Source organism: Myxine glutinosa, chromosome 2 (genome assembly GCF_964187855.1).
Source record: "Myxine glutinosa chromosome 2, kmMyxGlut1.1, whole genome shotgun sequence".
NCBI classification, from domain to species: Eukaryota; Metazoa; Chordata; class Myxini; order Myxiniformes; family Myxinidae; genus Myxine; species Myxine glutinosa.
The window spans coordinates 191,081,905-191,105,122 of NC_136262.1; the positions used below are offsets into that span (position 1 = coordinate 191,081,905).

General features: G+C 43.0%; 1 protein-coding gene across 1 annotated transcript in view; it reads left to right on the forward strand.

The window, feature by feature from the left end:
• Window positions 1–23,218, forward strand: part of LOC137412439 (transient receptor potential cation channel subfamily M member 1) — a 164,863-nt gene that overhangs the window by 31,668 nt on the left and 109,977 nt on the right. Inside the window, exons 8-10 of the mRNA XM_078772685.1 lie at window positions 17,361–17,484; window positions 19,023–19,095; window positions 21,771–21,871. Of these exons, the coding sequence (XP_078628811.1) occupies window positions 17,361–17,484; window positions 19,023–19,095; window positions 21,771–21,871 (298 nt within the window). The remainder of the gene's footprint in view (window positions 1–17,360; window positions 17,485–19,022; window positions 19,096–21,770; window positions 21,872–23,218) is intronic.

The following is a 23,218-nucleotide window of genomic DNA, read 5'->3' on the forward strand; positions in this document are numbered from 1 at the left end:
CCCCAAGCCCTCCTCTCCCACAGATCTTCCGATGTCCCTCTTCTCTGCTGTTGTACTTGTGTGCTTCCCTCTCTCTCCCCATCTTGTCTCCCGCTCCCTTTATTTATGTTTTGTGTGTCCATTTGTTGTTGTTTTTTGTGATTGGTGTTAGCTCTTACACAAGCCTCGATCTTGTATACAAAAAAAAAGAAAAAAAAAGTGTATAATCCACTAATTATCCATAACATGAAAATCTTTGGGGTAGTTATTGGTGCATTTTCCATCTTTCATGCAAAGTGACATTCTATTAAAATGTCCACATTTTAATGTCCGATTCATCGATTCATATGCGATGAATCATTTTGGTCAACATAATTTTATGGAGTAGTAACGGATTTTCGACTTTACTGGGCAACTCTATACTAACTAGAACGGCACTCAGTGGAGAGCATACCTCCGCCTGGTTGGCCATATCACTCAATGGTGAAGAATCACTTTAAAAATTCTACTAGCCGGATCCGGATCCAGATCTTCACCAAAATTGAATCGATTCTTCCTTGTCACACTCACAACCTGTCCAACGAGTTTCATCCAAATCCATTCTTAACTTTTTGAGATATCCTGCTCTGTATCGTTTTTGGCCCTATCTCCCAATGGTGAAGATTCACTTAAAAGTTAAATAATTCTCATATGCGAATTCATATTCAGATCTTCACCAAAATCGAATCGAATCGTCCTTGTCAGACACCCAACCGGTCCACCAAGTTTCGTCCAAATCCGTCGATTACTTTTTGAGATATCCTGCTATGTATCGTTTTTGGCCCTATCTCCCAATGGTGAAGAATCACTTTAAAAATTCCACTGGCCGGATCCGAATCTGGATCTTCACCAAAATCTAATAATTTCGTCGGTGTCCGTTCACAACGTTTTGAGATATTTTGTTCACAAACGGACAGACAGACAGACAGACAGACAGACAGACAGTGGTGAAAACACAACCTTAGGTGGTGGAGGTAATTGCAGCATCCATCTCATTATCTTGTCCTGCAACCAAATCAGTATATGGACAAGTTACAGCATCTATCTCATTATATTGTCCTGTAGGAAAATCAGAATATGGACAAGTTACAGCATCTATCTCATTATCTTGTCCTATAGGCAAATCAGTACTGTATATGGACAAGTTACAGCATCTATCTCATTATCTTGTCCTTTAGGCAAATCAGTACTGTATATGGACAAATTACAGCATCTATCTCATTATCTTGTCCTATAGGCAAATCAGTACTGTATATGGACAAATTACAGCATCAATCTCATTATCTTGTCCTATAGGCAAATCAGTACTGTATATGGACAAGTTACAGCATCTATCTCATTATCTTGTCCTATAGGCAAATCCTCTCTTCCGCCATTCAAATGTTGCCATGTGGCATCTTATCTTACAAATGTTTTATTTTCTTGAGCAAAACCATAAAAGTGAAGATTTTTGGGGTCTAAAAACTTCTGACACCTTTAGCTATTACATCATGATGCTCATCTAGCTTTTGATTTGCCATGATTTCCTTTTTAATCTCTGGCCATTGAGAATTGCAAGGATACGTAATTAATAAATCAGGTTTTCCATAATTCCTTACATAACACATTCCATCTTGTATTTTCTCATTTGTGTACCTGAACCCATCAATAAAGTTAGAGGGAATAATTGCTAATTTCCCTATTGTTGCTGGATCTCTGTCATTTCTAAATGCATCACTTAGACTTTGGTAATCAGTTGCTCATAACCGAGTTTAATTGGTCCGAATAAATAATAATCTTTCAGATTCAATGTTAGCCCACATATCTACTGCGAATTGTTAGAAAAGACACGTGGATCTTCGTATTGTTAAGAAATTATTATTTTTGTATACAACATCGAGGTCCGTGTAAGAGCTAACATTAATCACAAAAAGAAAAACTGACATATGAAACATGAGATAAAGGGAGCGGGAGACAAGATGGGGAGAGAGAGGGACGCACACAAGCACAACAGTAGAGAACAGGGACATCGGGAGATCTGTGGGAGGGAGAGGGCTTGGGGGAAGGAGGCACGGAAAGGGGGGGGGGGGGGGGTTGGAGAGGTATAAAACACATGGACACTGCTAGGACTTCCAGGAAAGAAGTCGGAATTTCAAAAAAGTGGATCTGGGGTGAATTAACCGGGGTAGAAAAGATCAAGGTTTTGGATGGGGGAAGACAATTAATGTTCCATTTCCTCAATTTTTTTCATTTCATTTTCCTCAATTGTTTTCCTCAATTAAAGTTCCATTTCCATTAATTTATATGAAAAAAGTCATAGCTGAAACCTTCTGTGAAGTATGAGTTCCAGTTTGTGGATTTATGTGGAAATAATGAAAGAGGTAGCCCCCCTTTTTCCAAATTTGTGAAGGATATTGAAGTGAGTCATAGACTCTTTGCTCGTTGATTCTTCGTTGATTCTTTTCAGTCGGCTGTCTCTTTGGTCGATGACGATATCTCTTGTGCTATGCTCTTGACCAACCAATAATATCGCTACTTCATCTGTAATAGGAGCATTATGTCTTCTTTCATGTTCTCCACCTGGGGTTTCGTCAGCATGAATGATTATTTTATAGTGATTTGACGTCATCTTTTCCATTGCAGATTTGATACTTGATTATATAACGATTTTATTGTTGAAGCTTATCTGAAGCTGATGAACAATGTTTGAATCAAGATTAGGAATTTGTAAATTTATAATTTGTTGTGCCTCTTCTTCTTGATTACTCATTAAATAAATTTGCAGAAATTTATCAGATTCATATCGTAATGTTTAGAGAAACAATTTTATGATGAATCGAGCCTTGATTTCTAAAAATGGGCATATATAACCCCCGTTGTTTCGTTGGCGATAGGCTCAAACATATAGGACTGACTGAGGCCGGCGTATTTCTGGCACTTTGTGGTTTCCGCATCGGTGGCCCCCGCTCTGGCCGCTGTGTTGTAGATATAATAATCATATGTATAACTTATAAGGCGCACATATCCTCCCATATAGGATGCTCAAGGCATCGACAAAATTGTACGTGTAATCAGAAGAATAATGCAAATTAAAAAACAAGAAAGATCAATCAGAGATTGCAGACCATTGCCAGGACGTGTTTTTTTCGTGTTTTAAAAGGCTTTTTTGTTAAAACAAATATGGCGGCCGAACCACGTGACCAATGACGTCGTCATTTTTTTTTTCTCCACCAATTTATCCCTAGATGATGCTCCAGAAATTTAATCTTGATCAGATGAAGTTTTGTACTTTATGTATGAATTATGACGTCATAATGGAGGCACCTATGACATCATCATTAACATATGTCATTCCCCATGGAGAGTTCTTTACAATGAGCCATGTCTCAATTTTTTCTATGTAGCACTTTCAGAGATATAGAGGTGCAATTTTCCCAAGATGGTGCCCATACCACGTGACCTATGACGTCATCATTTCTTTCCTCCACCAATTTATCCCTAGACGACGCTCAATAAATTTCATCTTGATCGGATAAAGTTTTGTACTTGTCGAATTATGACGTCATAATGGAGGCACCTATGACATCATCATTAACATATGTCATTCCCCATGGAGAGTTGTTTACAATGAGCCATGTCTCAATTTTTTTTTCTATGCAGCACTTTCGAAGATATAGAGGTGCAAAGATTTTGGTTTTTCCAAGATGGCGCCCGTACCACGTGACCTATGACGTCATATTTATCAGTAAAACATTCTACAGGAGGATTCTATGGTGAAAATTTCCTGTCAATTGGACCAGCGGTTGCAGAGAAAATCATACTTATTCTGTGAGGACAAACATACACACAAACAGACAGACAAACGTACTCAAATGCAATCCCCTATCCTCTGACGAGGGTAACAAAACATTCATCTTACATTAGGCACAAAATGCATGAATACCAAAGGTGATCATAGCAATCAGGTGTGCCTCATTAAATACATTTTCAATTTATTCTTAAACAATGTGAGGCTGTTGGACATTTTAAATTCATTTGGTAGAGTGTTCTACAGACGAGAAGCTGTTATGGCAAATGTTCCGTCACCCCACTTTCTCTTGGACCTCATCACCGCAAGCCTCACATCATCAGCTGATCTAAATCCAGTCGAGATGTATTTCAGGCATGAACTAAATGTTCAGTGACCCATTGTGTTAAGCATTGTCTAATAGATGGAAGATTGCGAAGGCTGTAGTGAGCTAGTTTCATGCAGCGAGACACGTGCAACCCCATTGTCATTTTGGAGTCAAAGATCACGTGAGATTCGTGATCGGCATGAGATTCGGCAAATGTGTCGACACATGTGTCGTCCCATGTTAGGCTTCTCCCATTCTTGTAAGAGACAATGCTCAAGCCATCAGGGTGTATACTCTCACCACGGTCTAAACCAAGGGGTCCCAAGGCAGATGGTACCACTGCCCCATGTAGGGCACGTTTGACCACGTTCAGAGCAATGTGTCTTTGTGAACGACCGGGGCTAATACTGCACGACAGATCATGATGGCTGAGAGTGAGAGTGTCCATCATTTAACGACATCGACACTTGTGACGCTCACAGACCGTTGTCGCTCAAACTCGCAGAGTGACCGCAACCCTCAGGGACTCTGGGTCAAGCTGGGTTCCCAGAGTGAACAGGGACAGCGTCGGGCCACGTCATGGTGTTGGCTTAGTGGCTTGGGATCCTAGGATCCTGGGTTAGAATCCCGGTCGATCGCTGAATTAACACCAGGGGGGTTGACTCAGCCTGTCATCCTTCCGAGGTCGGCAAATTGAGTACCAGCTTCACTGGTAATTCCCTATGTGTCGCAAGAGGGACAAACAGGGTTGGTGGCAGGAAGGGCATCCGGCCATAAAACATTGCTTCAAAAAGGGGACCACGGTGACCGAAAAAGGCCAACCCCTGCTCTGCGGGTAAAAATGGCCTCCAAAGGTGTTTTTTTTTTTTTTTTGTTTTTTTGGATACAAGATCGAGGCTCGTGAAAGAGCGAACATTAATCACACAGAAAGACAAACCGACACATAAAACATATAACATCGGGAGCGGTAGACAAGATGGGGAGAGAGGAGGAAGGACACAAACACAACATTTGAGAGCAGGGACCGAGAGACATGGAGACATGGAGACATCGAGAGATCTGAGAGAGGGCGAGGGCTTTGGGGGGGGGGGGGGCATGGGAAGGGGGGGGAGGTGGGAGAGGTATAAAACATATGGACACTGCCAGGACTTCCAGGAAAGAAGTTGGAATTTCAAACAAGGTGGATCTGGGGTGAATTAGCGGGGGTAGAAAAGATCAAGGTTTTGGATGGGGGAAGATAAGAGATGGTGGTGAACAGCTGTTTTAAAGACTTGGAGGGAGGAGTGGGATTGAAGGGAGTGAGGGAGTTTGTTCCAGAGGCGGGAGAAAAGAGGAATGAAAGAGTGAAGGTGAGCAGAGAGCCGAGATTTCGGCAGTTTAACCATCAGAGGGTTGCTGGCAGATCTTGTGCGACCTGTAGGAATATTTGGGGGACAGAGCACAGAGAGAGCTGGGGGTGCAAGGCCAGAGAGGAGTCGGTAGAAGACAGAAAGACCACCTACCTGCCTGCGGTGAGTGAGTGAAAGGCCCTCAGAGATAGCTTCATCGCGGGAGATTCCAATAATTCTGAAAGCTTTAGTTTCAACAGCGTGAAGCCGAGCTAGGTGTGAGGTAGGAGCACTGGCCCATAAGGGAGAACAGTATTCCATTGAGCTGCGGATGAAAGCCTTGTATGTGGTGAGGAGCTCAGGTGTGCCGAGGAAGGACTTCGCACGACGGAGGATGCCCAGTCGGCGACTGGCTTTGGAGGCCAGCTTGGAAATGTGGTTTTCCCAAGAAAGATCATGGCAGATAGTGAGACCCAAAAGCTTGAGCGACAGAACTTCTTGGAGAGGATTGTTGAGAAAGTAGATGGGAGGGTTGTCCAGTCGATCTTTTCGGAGAGACATAGTAAGAGTGTGAGATTTGTCAGGATTGAAAGACATGTTCCACTTGTTTGACCAGTCTGTGATTTTGTCCAAGTCTTCAGAGAGTGAGGAGGCTGCAGACTGCCGATCTGAGGGATGAGGAATGGAGCGGCAGAGAGTGGAGTCATCAGCAAAGAGATAGAGAGGATTTTCAAGAGAGTCAGAGAGATCATTGATGAAGACCAGAAAAAGCACAGGGCCCAGAACACTGCCTTGGGGAACTCCAGCCTGAACAGGAAGAGGAGATGAGAGAAACCCATTCAGGGCCACACGTTGACGACGACTAGAGAGGAAGTCCACCAGCCATGCGTGGAGATTTCCATGGATACCAAAGGAGGAGAGCTTGGTGAGCAGAGCGGGGTGCCAGACCGTATCGAAGGCACGTGATATGTCGAGGGAGACAGCTCTAATTTCCTGTTTGGCATTGAGGACCTCCATCCATTGTTGAGACAGCAGATTGTTCATACAAATGATGTCTCAGGGGTGTTTTGACGACCTGGAATCTAAAGGTGGTTCATACAAATGATGTCTCAGGGGTGTTTTGACGACCTGGAATCTAAAGGTGGTTCATACAAATGATGTCTCAGGGGTGTTTTGATGATCTGGAATGCCATCAGTACCTACGTCACCAGAAACAGTGGGCGGGTGGTCTACTTTGGCCTCACGTAACAGTTTCATTTCCTGCATGTGGGCCTGTTGTTGATCAGCTGTGGCCTGTTGTTGGTTCAGCGTGGCACGTTGCTGCATAGCCATCATGTCCTCCTTCATAACAGCCACCAACGAGGTTACATCGTGAGAAGGCTTGGCAAGTTTTTCCTTTGGGTGGCATGTCTGTGTGTTAAACATACTAACTGGGAAGTGAAACAGAGACAAACGTGAGAAATCCCTTTCCTGCGATGATGGCGACAAACGGGAAATCAATTCACTGCGATCCACCGTTCTGAGCTTGAATTGGGACTTATGATCACACCCAGAGCCACGCAGAATGTTACTTTTGCTGACTACGCCATGTTAAGAGGTCAAGAAGTCAGAAAGAAACATATGAGTTTATTCAAACGACACGATGGCCAAAAACACAACTGGGCCATCACCAGCAACTGACTCCGCCCACCACAGAAACGGAACCTGGTTACACAAATTAAATATTCCACCAGCAACTGAATCCGCCCACCACAGAAACGGAACCTGGTTACACAAAATAAATATTCCACCAGCAACTGACTCCGCCCACCACGGAAACGGAACCTGGTGACACAAAATAAATATTCCACCAGCAACTGACTCCACCCATCACGGAAACGGAACCTGGTCACACAAAATAAATAATTTATTCCACCAGCAACTGACTCCACCCACCATGGAAACAGAACCTGGTTACACAAAATAAATATTTTACCAGCAACTGACTCCGCCCACCACAGAAACGGAACCTGGTTACACAAAATATATATTTTACCAGCAACTGACTCCACACACCACGGAAACGGAACCTGGTTACACAAAATAAATAATTTACCAGCAACTGACTCCGCCCACCACGGAAACGGAACCTGGTTACACAAAATAAATAATTTATTCCACCAGCAACTGACTCCACCCACCATGGAAACGGAACCTGGTTGCACAAAATAAATATTTTACCAGCAACTGACTCCACCCACCATGGAAACGGAACCTGGTCACACAAAATAAATAATTTATTCCACCAGCAACTGACTCCACCCACCACGGAAACGGAACCTGGTGACACAAAATAAATATTTTACCAGCAACTGACTCCGCCCACCACGGAAACGGAACCTGGTTACACAAAATAAATATTTTAGCCGGCGAAGCCGGTGTTGTGAATGAACGCGTACGTATTATGTTGAAAAGCCAGATTTTTCTGGATCCCTTGAAAATTTCGAAGCTTTGACGCACCAAATCGCTCAATGGAGGCCGCCATCTTGCGGATGCAGAAGTATGCATAAACAATTGCTAAAAAGTTCAATAGGAGTTTGTTTCACCCGTCTTTGTTTGATTCACAATCTTATGCACCTCTAATTTGTAATTAAAATACTTTAAGACCAACCTCGTTCCCCGGGCCCACACGGGCCCTGGTTATCTTCAACGAAAATCGTCACCAAACACCGGAACCAATGAGATTCGAGCATTTGAAAAAATAATTCAAAAACCAAATCGCTCCATGGAGGCCGCCATCTTCCGGATGCGGAAGTATGCATAAAAAATTGAGAAAAAGTTCAATAGGAGTTTGTTTCACCCGTCTTTTTTTGATTCACAATCTTATGCACCTCTAATTTGTAATTAAAATACTTTAAGACCAACCTCGTTCCCCGGGCCCGCACGGGCCCTGGTTATCTTCAACGAAAATCGTCACCAAACACTGGAACCAATGAGATTCGAGCATTTGAAAAAATATTTCAAAAAAGCTTATTACCGGTACCGCATTTTGGAGGCTGAAAACGGCATCAAATATTCTAAAATTGACGAAGAATTATTTTTTTCGAAATATCGCATACCCTACATACCCTACTGTAAGGGGATAGTTTTTCACGGCCGGAAATATCCGAAGTTGAGACGGAATTCACCGAATTAATCAAGAAGTAAATTTTATAAATTTTAATCTCATCCAGAATGCAAATGGTGTCATTTTGAACTAGGTACGGTACCAACTATGCCTACCTACTACCAACTACCTAACCTACTGATGCCATAGTGATGGGTAAAATAGTGGCAAGGGTGAAGGGCTTTGGCTTCGCCGGCTCATTGCGGCTTTGCAGCCGGGTATGTACTAGTGCAGGGGTCGGCAACCTTTTTGACATGAAGTGCCAGTTTGAAATGTTCTTGTTAATTAGTGTGCCATATCAACATTAAGTTTAACATTAAGTTTAATTTTGACACCACATCAAAAAAACATTTCCAAGACATGGAATTTTATTCCATCCATATCGGCTACATGCATAGCAACAACATTTTAAAGAAACATTTACCGAACATCTACCGAACCTGAACCGCTTCACTGCAATTCCTGTGGGAAATGTGAGCGGGAGGCCATACCATCAATCAAACTAAACAAGCATTCTGAGTATTGCGCTGCAATACATGTCCCCTACCAGCATTGGGTAGCACTGTCATAGAAGACAGTATTATGACTCACCGCACTCCAAATTATAGTCTGGAAAACTGTTGGGGGAAATTCCCAAAGTTCAAAGTGCCATAACTTTGTCAAAAATGATCGAAACGTCGTGAAGTTCGAACTTGATCTGTAACTTGTCATGACGAAACCATGTACCAAGTTTGAAATCATTAGCATTAAGAGTTTAGAAGAACAAAAAGTCCGGAAAGCTGTTCTTTGCATGACGGACTGACGGATCGACAGACTGACAGACGGAGGGACGGAGTGCAAACCTATAGTCCCCTACGGTGTATACCGGTAGGGGACTAATAAGACAGGCCGCGTGTTACGAGAAAAACTACTATCCCCATTTTCCTTACTACCACCCCATAAAAAAAACTCAAAATAATGACGAGATCAATATTAAAACGCAGAAGGCAGCCTGAATGATAACAAAGAGTGGAGATGCAACTGCTGACCACCGGATGTTAACAGCACAACCGCTCTTACAGCACCTCAGGTTGCCGCGAACGGCATATCGGAAGGCACCAATCCTGCATCTCCTGTTTTATATCTGCGATTTTTATACAATTCAGAATAATGATGATTAATAATATTAAAACGAAGAAACCAGTCCGAATAATAATAATGAGTGGAGATGCAGCCTCGGACCATCTGCTGTGAACAACACCACTGTTCTTACAGCACATCCGGTTGCCGCAAATATTGTGTTTGAATGCGCCAGGCCGGCCTTGCTTTCCAATAAAGAACATCTCATGTTGTGCATCTTTGATTATTATTCCAGTGAAAGAATTTGGAATTGGAATGGTGACTCTGCTCTGATCCATCTACCTCATCACCCTGCACAATCACACCGGAATACTGTTATAGTGCAACACGCGCAACAGCCAATGGCTGTTCAAGAGGTGATTTGGCATGCAGCGGAGAGGGCACTGCTTTCGCCAGTGTGCCAATGACTACGCTGCCGCGTGCCAATGGTGGCACGCGTGCCTAAGGTTGCCGACCCCTGTACTAGTGCCAGCAACTGACTCCGGCCTCCGCCCACCACGGAAACGGAACCTGGTTACACAAAATATATATTCCACCAGCAACTGACTCCGCCCACCACGGAAACGGAACCTGGTTGTTGCAGGTGTTAGCTTGTGTTGATAACACCGCTCAGTGTACTGTGCACATGTACTTCCGGAGTGACCTCCAGGCCGGGAGTGCCGGCCGCGGAACATGGCTTGCTCGAACTATTGACGGCTCCGTGTCCTTTTATAGGAGCGTCTGAAACACTGGTCACACAAAATAAATAATTTATTCCACCAGCAACTGACTCCGCCCACCACGGAAACGGAACCTGGTCACACAAAATAAATAATTTATTCCACCAGCAACTGACTCCGCCCACCACGGAAACGGAACCTGGTCACACAAAATAAATAATTTATTCCACCAGCAACTAACTCCGCCCACCACGGAAACGGAAACTGGTTACACAAAAAAAATATTCCACCAGCAAAAAGTGATCTAAAATGGAGGAAGAAAAAAATAACCCCAGGAAGTAGAAAAGTTTATCGGGTTTGGTGAACAGCCAGGAGGTGATTAACTATCACTCTGCTGATTCCCAAGGGAAACTAAAGAACAGTGAAGTACAGTATTTATCCACTCCACATAATCACGTTCTTTTAGCCCTAAAGCTCCTCGAGAGTTCAAAGTCCGCGAAAAATTGTGTCCTCTTCTTCTTCACCCTGGTGCTTTCCTCACGCACTTCCCTCACAATGTAAATTGCGCCGATCGATTAAATTATCATTCGATACCACTACCAGGCCTCTTGCAGCTTCCTTGACTTTCAGTAGCCCACCTGTCTGATCACCTCAGCCTCGGCAAACATAGATTGGTGACCTTGCCTATTATTCTGCGCATTGCGAGCGAGGAGAGGAGGCCCTTTCTGCATCCGACTAACTGATGTTCACGTAGCCTTGTTTTCAGTCACTTTCAGTCACTCGGAAAAGTGTTTGCCGGCAAAACATCAAAGCAAAACATCACAATAAGGTAAAGAAATTCTCATTTCCATCACAATTTCATTATTACATCAGCTGAGGAGGAATAATTTATGTAAATGGCGAAACGGCACAAGTCTTGCATATATTCTTTAATACAGTTACTTGCTTTAAATTAGTCAGGCATTTTGTTGTATTTTTGTTTTCGCATCTTCCTTGCTGTTAACTCCAAAGCATATTGTTATCTCCGCCACCAAAGTGTAATGGAGGTTATGTTTTCACCCCTGTCTGTCTGTGTGTCTGTAAACAAGATATCTCAAAAAGTTGTGGACAGATTCGGACGAAATTTGGCAGAGATGTAGCGTATGTGACGAGGACGAAATGAGTAGATTTTGGTGAAGATTCGGATTCGGATCCGGCTACTAGAATTTTTAAAGTGATTCTTCACCGTTGGGAAATAAGGCCAAAAACGATACATAGCAGGATATCTCAAAAAGTTATGGATGGATTTGGACGAAATTTGGTGGACAGGTTGTGTGTGTCACAAGGAAGAATCGATTCGATTTTGGTGAAGATCTGAACATGGATTCGGATACGAGAGTTATTTAATTTTTAAGTGATTCTTCACCATTGAGAGATCTGACCAAAAGCGATATATGTCATGAAATTCTGTCTGTCTGACCCAGGTGTCATGCGTCTTTTGTCCACTATGCGGCCGTTTTAAGAACTCGGTCATTCAGCGCTATGATCATACCTGAGACATTAACTGTATGCTACGCAGGTGCATAAATAGATGGTACGTACCTCCACTTTGTTACGGCTTGCTTGAGCTCATCAGTAAACTCATTACTAGTTCAGATGTATGCTGAATATTGATATGATGTTCGTTGGTTCTCTTTACAGGTATTGTTAGGGATCGAATGATATTAAACTCATGATCTGAGCCAATGTTGTAACTCTGATTCTTACAACAATATATAACATGAGATTTAATATGAATACGCATTGCGTAGAGTGAGAGCTTCGTCGACAATGGTCAGTTGATCAGTACGCAGCCCTCGCAAACATCTGTAGGCCTAGGCCTAGCTAGGCTAGGTTGTTTGATCTTGGGCTTAGAATTAAAATTCAAATTAATTTTATTGAATGGATAGATTGGGATAGAATGCAGGACTTACCTACTGTATGCTTTATAGTCTAGACTTCCAGTCGACTGGACCAGGTACGTAGGTCCGACTGGCAGGTACGAACTTAAATCGGTGTACCTGGCGGAAAACTGAAGTCGGTGTAGCTGGCGGAAAACTGAAGTCGGTGTAGCTGGCTTAAATGAAGTCGGTGTAGCTGGCGTAAATGATGAGCGGTTTCGAATTCAAAATCCGTTCTGTACAGTACTGTATTGTGATTTATTGATTTTAATCACCAGGTGAAAATAATTTATCGGTCGCGCCAGACCAAAGCAAGATCACGTGAGCAAGATGGCGGATCATGGAAGGGACAAGATGGCGGATCATGGAAGGGACAAGATGGCGGATCATGGAAGGGATATTTGAAATGACAACATGAAATTTTGTTCCCAAGGGAATGGGGAATGACAGTGAAATTTTGAATGGATTTACATATACATGCAATTGCCATAGAGGTTCGTTTACGAAGCGGAAAACTGAAGTCGGTGTAGCTGGTGGAAAACTGAAGTCGGTGTAGCTGGTGGAAAACTGAAGTCGGTGTAGCTGGTGGAAAACTGAAGTCGGTGTAGCTGGTGGAAAACTGAAGCCGGTGTAGCCGGTGGAAAAAAGAAGTCGGTGTAGCTGGCGTAAATGATGAGCGGTTTCGAATTCAAAATCAGTTCTGTACAGTACTGTATTGTAATTTATTGATTTTAATCACCAGGTGAAAATACTTTATCGGTCGCGCCAGACCAAAGCAAGATCACGTGAGCAAGATGGCGGATCATGGAAGGGACAAGATGGCGGATCATGGAAGGGACAAGATGGCGGATCATGGAAGGGACAGGATGGTGGATCATGGAAGGGACATTTGAAATGACAACATTAAATTTTGTTCCTAAGGGAATGGGGAAAAATTTGAATTTTTTTTTTTTTGTGAAATTTGAAATGAAAGTGAAATTTTGAATGGATTTACATATACGTTCAATTGCCATAGAGGTTCGCTTATGAAGCTCTCTATTAACAAGTTCAAACTCGTGCAGGAGAAACAGGAACATCTCTCAAGACTGTTGGCGTGTTACCTACTAAGTGCCATGTCACACCAGAGATCACGTGTATGAACATCACCTGGAAATTACATGTACAAACTAGCGGCCGGTGTCACACATCCGCTCAAAAGTAGTCGAGTGATACGTCAGGATTTTGTGTAACCTTTTTTGAAAAATAGAAAGAACTTTCATTTGAGTTTATGATGCCATTGTGATCATAGAGCCTTTTTGGGTGGTGGTGACTGATACTGTGCTGGTGTGGGAGCTGTGCTCGCACGATAAAGCCAGACAAAATGGACGACACAGGAACGAAGTTTCACCGAGCTATTTATTTAGCTCAAAACCAAAGAACTCAAAAGCACACTGAATCCGCCCCTTGAACGGGCGGCAATTTATATCGTAAACTGAACACACAAAAGCCACGCCTCTCAGGCGGGGCGTGGTATGCAAAATAGGTAAGTCACGCCTCTCGACCGGGCGTGGTATGCAAGGCAAGTGTTCGCCCGAGAAAGACAAGTCTGGACACGCCTGGGCGAGTCCGGACGGTAATTGTGTCATGCTTCCGGTAACCGCTACACTGGAATCTTTCCTTTGACAAGTCGTATCATTAGCCATCTTGTCTATACAGTCATTCCTCATTTACTCGTGGTAGTTATGTTCCAACAATTTACCGCGTTAGCTGAAAACGTGTAAAACGAAAGTAATTTTCCAACAACAAACAACTTAATAGGTGGAGGTTATGTGTCCAAGCGTTCCGTCTTCTCCATAATGCCCGATTGTGAATGTCTCGCTTTCGTTGCAGTAAATGGCGCAACACTGAGCGCTCGCTTTGATTTTATCGGCATTTGCATGAATCATTCGCAAGATGGATTCCGCAAGTCCAAGCACTTAGCGAATGTGCACTGATCATTCAGCTTCTCGTATCGCTTGATCACTTTTCATTTAATCTTTAATGATATGGCTTTGCTTTGTTTTTAGCCGCGTCACAAGACGCTGGTCATAGAGTGCCCTCTGCTGTTGTTGTTGTTGTTCTTCTTCTTGTTCTTCTTCTTGTTCTTGCAGAGAAGACAAAACCTCAAAGCTCCACCCATTCTGGGAACCATAGCTCCACCCATTGTGGGAGAGGCTTCATATAAACAAATATCCACCATTTTATTAACTCGCATAGCTTTGAGGCCTGTTTTTTAGGCCCGTGGTGTCTTCCTCTCTCACACAGTTTTATTTCAAATCAAATTCGATATATCATTTCATTTTTCACAGTCGCTAACATAGTTTTAGACTTGGTTGAAAAAAAACGGGAAGAAAATCCGATGAAAGTTGCCCTTTATAGAACGAAATGAATTCTCAAAGGCCTGTAACTTCAAGTCCATTGAGATTTTTTTTCTTTAAATCGTGGCATGGTCAGTCATACACTGCCCGAAATAAGAGACGGGAAAATGCCGAGATATATATATTTTGTTTAAATCGCGGCATGGTCAGTCATACACCGCCCGAAATAACAGACGGGAAAATGCCGAGATATATTAAAAATTCGTCCATTTGATGACAATCGTCACGATGAAATATTTAATTTATACGTCGTCACAATAATGTGGAGAGAGGAGCATAGCTTCGTTCACGTGTCGCCACATACGGGAAATTGCCGAGATATATATATTTTAAATCGCGGCAAGGTCAGTCATACACCGCCTGAAATAACAGACGGGAAAATGCCGAGATATATTAAAAATTCGTCCATTTGATGACAATCGTCACGATGAAATATTTATTTATACGTCGTCACAATAATGTGGAGAGAGGAGCATAGCTTCGTTCACGTGTCGCCACACACGGGAAATTGCCGAGATATATATCTATCTATAATTCCATTAATCTCTGTGTGTATGTGTGTGTGTATGTGTGTATGCGACAACGATTTCTCGACAACTACCGGTCCGATATACTTGAAACTTGCCAGGTATATTGCTGGGGACCCGAGGATGTGCCTTTTCAAGGTTTGAAATTAATCGGACAAGTAGTTACGGAGCTATGGCGATTTAGCCGTTCGCCGTTCGCTTTGGCGTTGCGAATGGACCAAACCATTTCATGTAAATAGAGGGGGGGGGGGGGGGGGTTCTGTGGTCGTTGCGAATGGACCAAACCATTTCATGTAAATAGAGGGGGGGGATTGTCACTGTACTCGCAAGCCGTTCGCCGTTCGCTTTGGCGTTGCGAATGGACCAAACCATTTCATGTAAATAGAGGGGGGGGATATAATTTTAGATAGATATATAGTACGGGCATATATATAGTACGGGCATGCCCTAGTCTATCTATAATTCCAGTAATCTCTGTCTGTACGTTTGTACGTTTGTCTGTCTGTGACCGCTGTTTCTCGACAACCACGGGTCCGATATACTTTTAACTTGCCAGGTATATTGCTGGGGACCCGAGGATGTGCCTTTTCAAGGTTTCATATTAATCGGACAATTACTTACCGAGCTATGTCCAAAAAACGATTCAACCAATCAGAGAGCAGCGAACTATCGCGTGTGCCGAACGTGGCGGGCACACTCTGCCTCGGATGGCACATTTGACAGCGTATTCATTTATTTCACGTTTGCAAACTATGTTGCCGTTAAACTATGTTTTACAACTAATAAAAACGAATTTGCGATTCATTCGCTTTCCTGCGCGTTTGTGCACGCGATGGCGATTTCTTTACCAAACTCCGGAAGCCGTTCGCTTTGGACCAAACCATTGCATGTAAATAGAGGGGGGGGATTGTCACCACTCGCAAGCCGTTCGCTTTGGACCAAACCATTTCATGTAAATAGAGGGGGGGGATATAATTTTAGATATAGATATAGTACGGGCATGCCCTAGTATTTTAAATCGCGGCATGGTCAGTCATACACCGCCTGAAATAACAGACGGGAAAATGCCGAGATATATTAAAAATTCGTCGCCACACACGGGAAATTGCCGAGATATATTTTCACTTTGCACAAAAATAACATCAAGTAATCGAATCAATAGGAATGTCCTGTGCCTATAACATCGACGTTATAGGCACAGCTGCATCTAGGCATTGTGTAACATCGACGCGGCTTTTGTTTTAATTAAAACTTTTTGTACTTGTTTAGACACAGAAGCACTATATTCACATGTTCATCCCTTACCAGTCATGTTGGTGAGGGATGCACAAGATATTACGTGATATGTTAAGTGGAAGTTTTGACACACACACACACACACACACACACACACAGACACACACACAGACACACACACACACACACACACACACACACACACACCTGACAATGAATTGGAGGCTGAGTGATGCCACATGTCTGGTATTTCTCCACTATGTGGGTGTCTTCTGATACCTCAGGGAGATGGATGCCCCTGCCTTCCATAACCCCAGGTCACCTGTGGGCAAGGTGTAGTACCTGTCAGCCCCTCTTACCAGGGTAACGGTCCGCAGTCATGCGGTTTAAATGGCAGGTGGCTCTGCACATCTGGTGGATGAGAGTCCAGTTGACTCCAACAGCACGGACGGAAGAGGGTGAATTCCCCAACGGCCAGCAGAGGGATGGAGAGGAGTGGCGACCCGCCCTCCCCCACCCCGTCTATACCACACACTTACCTATGTGTACCAGCCATAGAAAGGCAATGCCATCATTGCCCAAGGAGACTCGACATCATCATTTGTCCACGCATGTCCACGCATGCCCCGCAAAAAGAAAATCCCGAAGCCCATCTCGGACTAGTTCATTTGGTGCACGGTGATGTCTGGGTGATTGCCGGCAGCTGCGTAAGAACGGAAATGTACCTGCTATATGAAAAATGGTCCTAAATTCATGCACCACTCAACTAAATAACATTGTGTGAAAGCACATTATGCAAGGAATTATTGTATGGTAGTCATGGAGTTATTTGATTCCATTTGATTATATTTCTGCATTATAACCCTGTCATGAAATGCTTGTCATATTTGATATTTCCAAACAATCTTTTTCCTCTTAGAGCAGTAAATGAAACACTGAGGGATCAACTGGTTGTCATAATCCAGAAGACGTTTAATTGCATTCAGCGGCAGGCCGAACACTACTTTAGAGTGTTAATGGAGTGCATGAAAAAGAAAGAGTTGGTAAGTGGGTTTGGATAAACTTGTATGGTGCACTTGTCATGATTATTTGCCCATCCTTTTCCATCAAATGCCAGATAATATTGTTACGTTTGTGGGGGTAGTTGGAGGAATCCCATAGTGAAGATAGGATTGTATACTTATAGCATGGACCGTGGACGCGTAGGAGTCATCCCAATGTATGTAAGTTGGGAAACTGGAGCTTAAGATGGTTTATGTGTCTTCACACGAGGGCCGAGGGGTGAAGCTGTGCTAACTAGTTAGGGATTAAGGTTAGTTTTCCCCAGTATGTGATTTCCATTTGTAATCTTTCCCTACGTTTTTACCTCTACCACAAGACCAGCCATGCAAAGCCTCAATTAAATCACAACAACTATCCACTGCATGCCGACAGAGCCCGAACATTGCCGATCGGACTAAGCCCCACCTCCAAAAGAGCAGAGCCGGCGGTCTGCGCCCCCAAAGTTCATGCTTGGTCGTAGAGACATGGGGTGGTTCAGTGGAGCTCGTCGATTGGTCGGTGTGACGTAAGGAGAGAAGGTTCTGGAGAGAGAAACGGACGTTGGAAAAGGAGCTGGTTTTTCTTTTGTGAGTGCCATTTTGGGGCACTGTTTGTTGACAGGAAAAAGAGGTGGAGGAAGAGCTGATCATGCGCTTGGTGGACCTTGGTGTGTTGGCTCACAAGGAAGCTGAGGGCCATGTGTGCTACCCCTGATGGTGGAGGCGAAAGAGGGCTGTCTCATCTGCTCGCCTCATGTTTGCAGTGCCTTTGACGCGCGACGGTCGATGTCGCCATTTGGAGCGCTTCCCGTGTGAGTGGCTACACCAGCTTCAACAGCCGCCAAGCTCCTAAAGGAATTTATTGTGACCAAGCAAGGTGCCGGCCAGCTAAAGAAATTTCATTTTATTTTATTATCTGTCCCCTTGTCTGTATTTGAGTCTGTATATGTGGTACCTCAAAGTAGATATTAGTTTTTACCTCACCTTTCATTTTCACCTCTGATTTATTTTCATTCAATTCTGGTGATGCATTTCGTTTGTTGTGTTCGTTTGTTCGTTGTGGGTTCGGGAATGAACCCTGTGCTTCCGTCAGGTAAGCGTTTCGTATCCTTCCATCCTGCGCGCGACAAACCAACCGCCAATTATGGCTGCTCGCTTCGGAATTAAAGACCGTTTCGGATATTCGTCCAAAGCTTGTGTTCATCGGCCATGGACAGAACAATATTTATAATGGAATAGGGTCTCCTTCCAGCATTCCCTAGACTCCTAGACCGTGTATGATCTACTTCGAAGTTGTTATTTTGTAAAACTATCTTCTTATCTGGCATTAGTTACAGGTTAGTATTAAAATGTGCTCAGGCAGTTCTGAGGAAGTCATAACTTACTCCGAGACATTTGTTTTCATATATGTAATTGTAGATATATTTTGCAATAATATTTTCTTGTACCATTTGATTGCAGAATTATACACCCACATTGGTAGTTAATTATTATTTCTGCACTGAAGTTAGTATTCAGAATTTTTTTTGTCTGTTTTGCAGATCACCGTGTTCAGAATGGGTGCTGAGGGGAAGCAAGACATTGATCGTGATATTTTAACTGCTCTCTTAAAGGGTAACTGGCACTTTGTGAGAAAAATGAGTAGATATAGTAAAATACCAGATATGCATGTGCAACGCAGGTGCGGTTAGAGGCTAACGGCCCAGAAATACAAGATTGGGACCTACTTATATAACTCGCTTGTCGACCTATGAGCAATCCTTCTGCCTGAATTTGAAAAAATCTGCCAAGAGGGTTTGAAGAAGGAGGGACAGTAGAAGGGGGTATATTGTAAATTTTGACTGAATCATTGGGAACACTAAATATGATGTGTACCATATTTCTGTCATGCATCAGCGCCTGTGACAACAATGGCGGCCATTTTTCAAAAAAGGACAAATCTGCGATGGCCCTCCAGCCAAATATCTTTCTTAGGACATACTCTGACGGTGTGCCAAATGCCACGCTTGTATCATCAAAGGCACAATTCCTGCACCTATCTGCCATACTATAGGTTTAGCACAAGTGACTGTGAGCTATGAAATTTTGATAGATCTTTTTTAACTGAGTGAGGAGCAAGAGCCATGGCTTTAACTTTTGTAGCTCGGGAATTGGTTTGCATTGAGGGACAGGGTGCGTGAATGTTTTTTGAAGTGAGTGATGAGTATAAAAGTTCAAACATTTGTGAAGTATGTTGGATAAAAGTTATTGAAGTGCAGTAACACTTGCTTATGATTGTGTTGATACTGCTTGGATGCATCAGCCAGTCCCTGTGCTGTTAAGTACCAACGTTTTATCAACAAGTTCAAATTCATGCAGAGGAAACAGGAGTACCTATCAAGTCATCCAGCATGTTACTAATGAAGCATCATCTCGTACCGGAAATTTCATGTGTGGAACATCACAGGGAAATTACGTGTACAAGCTAGCTGTCTGCATCATGTCACACGATCCTGTTATACGGAGGCTATTGAAGAAATCGCATAACTTTTGCCTGTCTTCAGCCCACAACATGAGCCTTGTGTTGATTTAACGGTTAAGGTGGCTGGCTTGAGATCTAAGGGTCCTGAGTTTGAGCCCCTGTTATGCCGTTGAATTAACACCATGTGGGTTGGCTCAGCCTGTTATCCTTCCAAAGTTGGCAAAATGAGTGCCAGATGACTGGTTATAGAGAGGCATGCATCAGCGGCAGCCACGCCCCCAGAAAAAGATGCAACCAGCTGACAAGCTCTTACTCTCAGGCTTCCAACGCATCGCTGTGTACACCACGCGGGTAGCGGAAAGTGGGGGAAGCAATTGTTTCACTCTGTCTGTGTCTGTCAGTCTTTCCCTGTGTGTGTGTCAGTCACTGATCGAGGAACTACTTCATATTTACAATTTTATTTTAATATTTTGAACACTGTAGAGCAAGAATCAGCTTCATTACATTTCCAAAAACCTGAAGTTTTTTTGCAGTACTTTGGCTCTGAATTTGGCAAAAATGTACGGCATTTCATCCAGTGCATGCATGTGCATAGCGGGGTAAAGCAATTGCCTCAGTCTGTCTGTCTGTCTGTTCCAAAGAGGAAAATGACTTTTTTTTTTTTTTAGGGACGTCACAAAGGACCCAAACAACAGGCACGAAGAACTAACCTAACGTGTTAAATAAGGTGGTGTAAAAGACTGTATCCCAAACGCATCAGCGGTGATAAAATTCCTATTCAATCTTTTTTTTTTTCTGTAGCCTTTCAAATTTTCCTATTAGTTCAATTGATTATGTATATTTTGAACACTATAGAACACAACTTGCCTTATTTGTACTTCCAAAAACCTTCAGTTTATCAGTACTTTGGCAAATTTATATACCATCTTGACCAATCAAATTACCACTCACACTCAGGGTGGGGGAACATCCACATTGTCAAAATGGCGGCACCCAGAAACTGGTGTTTCTCTTCCTGAACCCGGCCTGACCTAACTTCGTCGAAATAAAAAGGAAGGGGTAACCCTTCCCATGTCCTTTTCCTCAACATTGCATGGGGGTAAAGTGTTCTTTGACCTCTAGTTTTGTTATGTTGTTATTTTCCATATATCGTACATGCCCAATCCATCTGTACCTACTCATTTTAATTTCCGTCATGATGTTTTTCTTTCCAGTCCATCTATTCACCTTCTTTTTGCTCACTCTTTCTAACCAGAATATTCACAAAAAAATATTTAGCTGCAATACCCATGTAACCTCTGATTCAGTATGATTAGCTCCTGTTGGACTTAGTCCGAATTTGGACTTATAGATTGGGTTGCTTCTGTCCATCCGTCCATCAATGTGTGCATCGACAAACATATCTCAGAGATGTATGGACCAATTTTGATCATACTTGGTCTGTCTGGCGGCCATTTTAGTTGTTGTCTCTTGAATATGCATGGTCCAATTTTATTCAAACTTGGCAAAGCATGGTACATGGCATACATGTGCACCTCACTTTATTTTTCAATATGATCAAAGATGGCCGACTGGTAGACTGGCGGCCATTTTAGTTTTTTTTAAAACCCGATATTGACCATGTCCTCAACCATTTCTCAGATATGCAAATACCGATCTTGTTCAAACTTAGCACACAGATAATGAATGATTGGGTTACATATGCAGAAGATTTTGTTTTGTAATCCGACCAAAGATGGCTGATTGATGACCTTCAACTCAGTACAGCAAAATTACTCAAACCACGTGGGCTATGACATTTTAAGTCTTTTTCTTCTTCTTTTTTCAGGAACTGGTGTTTCTCTTCCTGAACAGCTCAGTTTGGTTCTGTCTTGGAACAGACCAGATATTGCCAGCAGTCACATCTTTTCTGGAAGAGCTTGCCTACCTGTAAGTAAAATAAATAAACATCCTATTTACTGTTTCTACACAATGACTGAGACTTAGCAACTAACTTGCAAATACATTCAGGATAAAAACATCATCCAGAAAATATTGTTGCGGTCCGGAGTTTTGCGGTCTACTACAAGGGGGGCCTCAGTTTCTCCAGGACTACCATACCTGAGGCCACACCAAACGCAGATAACTCCGCAGTCCGGCAGGTTGCTAGTCAACCGCTACGCCAATTAGTCAACCAGATCCCCTCGGGTCCTCCCTCCAATTACCATTTATCTGGAGTGAACGTGGCTTTCTAACCGTGTTTTGCACCCTTGATGTGCACTGATCTTATCTTAGGTTTTAATCAGATGCAGCTGAGCGGAACTGCCAGTGCACAGCGGATATAGATTGGAGCCAATCTGTGGGAACTGAAACGTCCTGCCTAACCACCAGTACAGGCTATGTTAAAACAGAAAGAAATGATATACACAAGCGGATTGGAAATACAAGTGCATTGGGGGTAATTATTTACAGGGGAGTGAAGAAAGGGTTGTGGTACTTTTACCAATCAGGATTTATTCACAAGGTAGTACATCAGGGCAAAAGACAGTATTTGTGTGGTGCGGTATAAAACAAGCAATAGGGGTATACGTGTGCTGTGATGTTTACAAAGCAAAATAAGCACAGTGCAGAGTTAACCCATCTAATTATCCCACTTATCACGATCTTACGAACACAGCATTGGCACCAATTCAGAATCGCACCGGCACAGTTTGAGAGATCGAGAGAGAGAGAGATATAGAGACTTTTGAAGTACTTTTATGAAAAAAGTAAGAAAATTACACAAGTCACACAAATGACAATTAAACCACAACAATTCCAAACATGTGCAGCCCAACAACACCAAAAAGAGACAAACACCATTGACACGACAACAACAACACCACCACCACCAACAACAACAACAACAACAACAACAACAGGCAGTTTAAGGCCATTTTCCCTGCTAGAGTGGGGGTTAGCCTTGCAGGTCCCATGACAATCTTCTCCATTTTGCCCTATTTTCTACATCTCCCCTTGTTAACCCCCTTGCCCGAATTTCTTCTTCCACCACCTTTAGCCAAGTCTTTCTCGGTCTTCCCCGTCCTCTACTTCCTTCTACATTCATCTCCATCACTCTTCTCAACCAGTCACTTTCATCCTTCCTCAACACATGACCAAACCATCTCAACATGTTTCTCTTCACAGCATCCATCACAGGCTCTATTCCCATCATCTTTCGCAATTCATCACGTGTCTTCCTCTCTTTCAACGATACTCCACACATCCACCGAACCATTCGCATTTCCACCCTTTCCA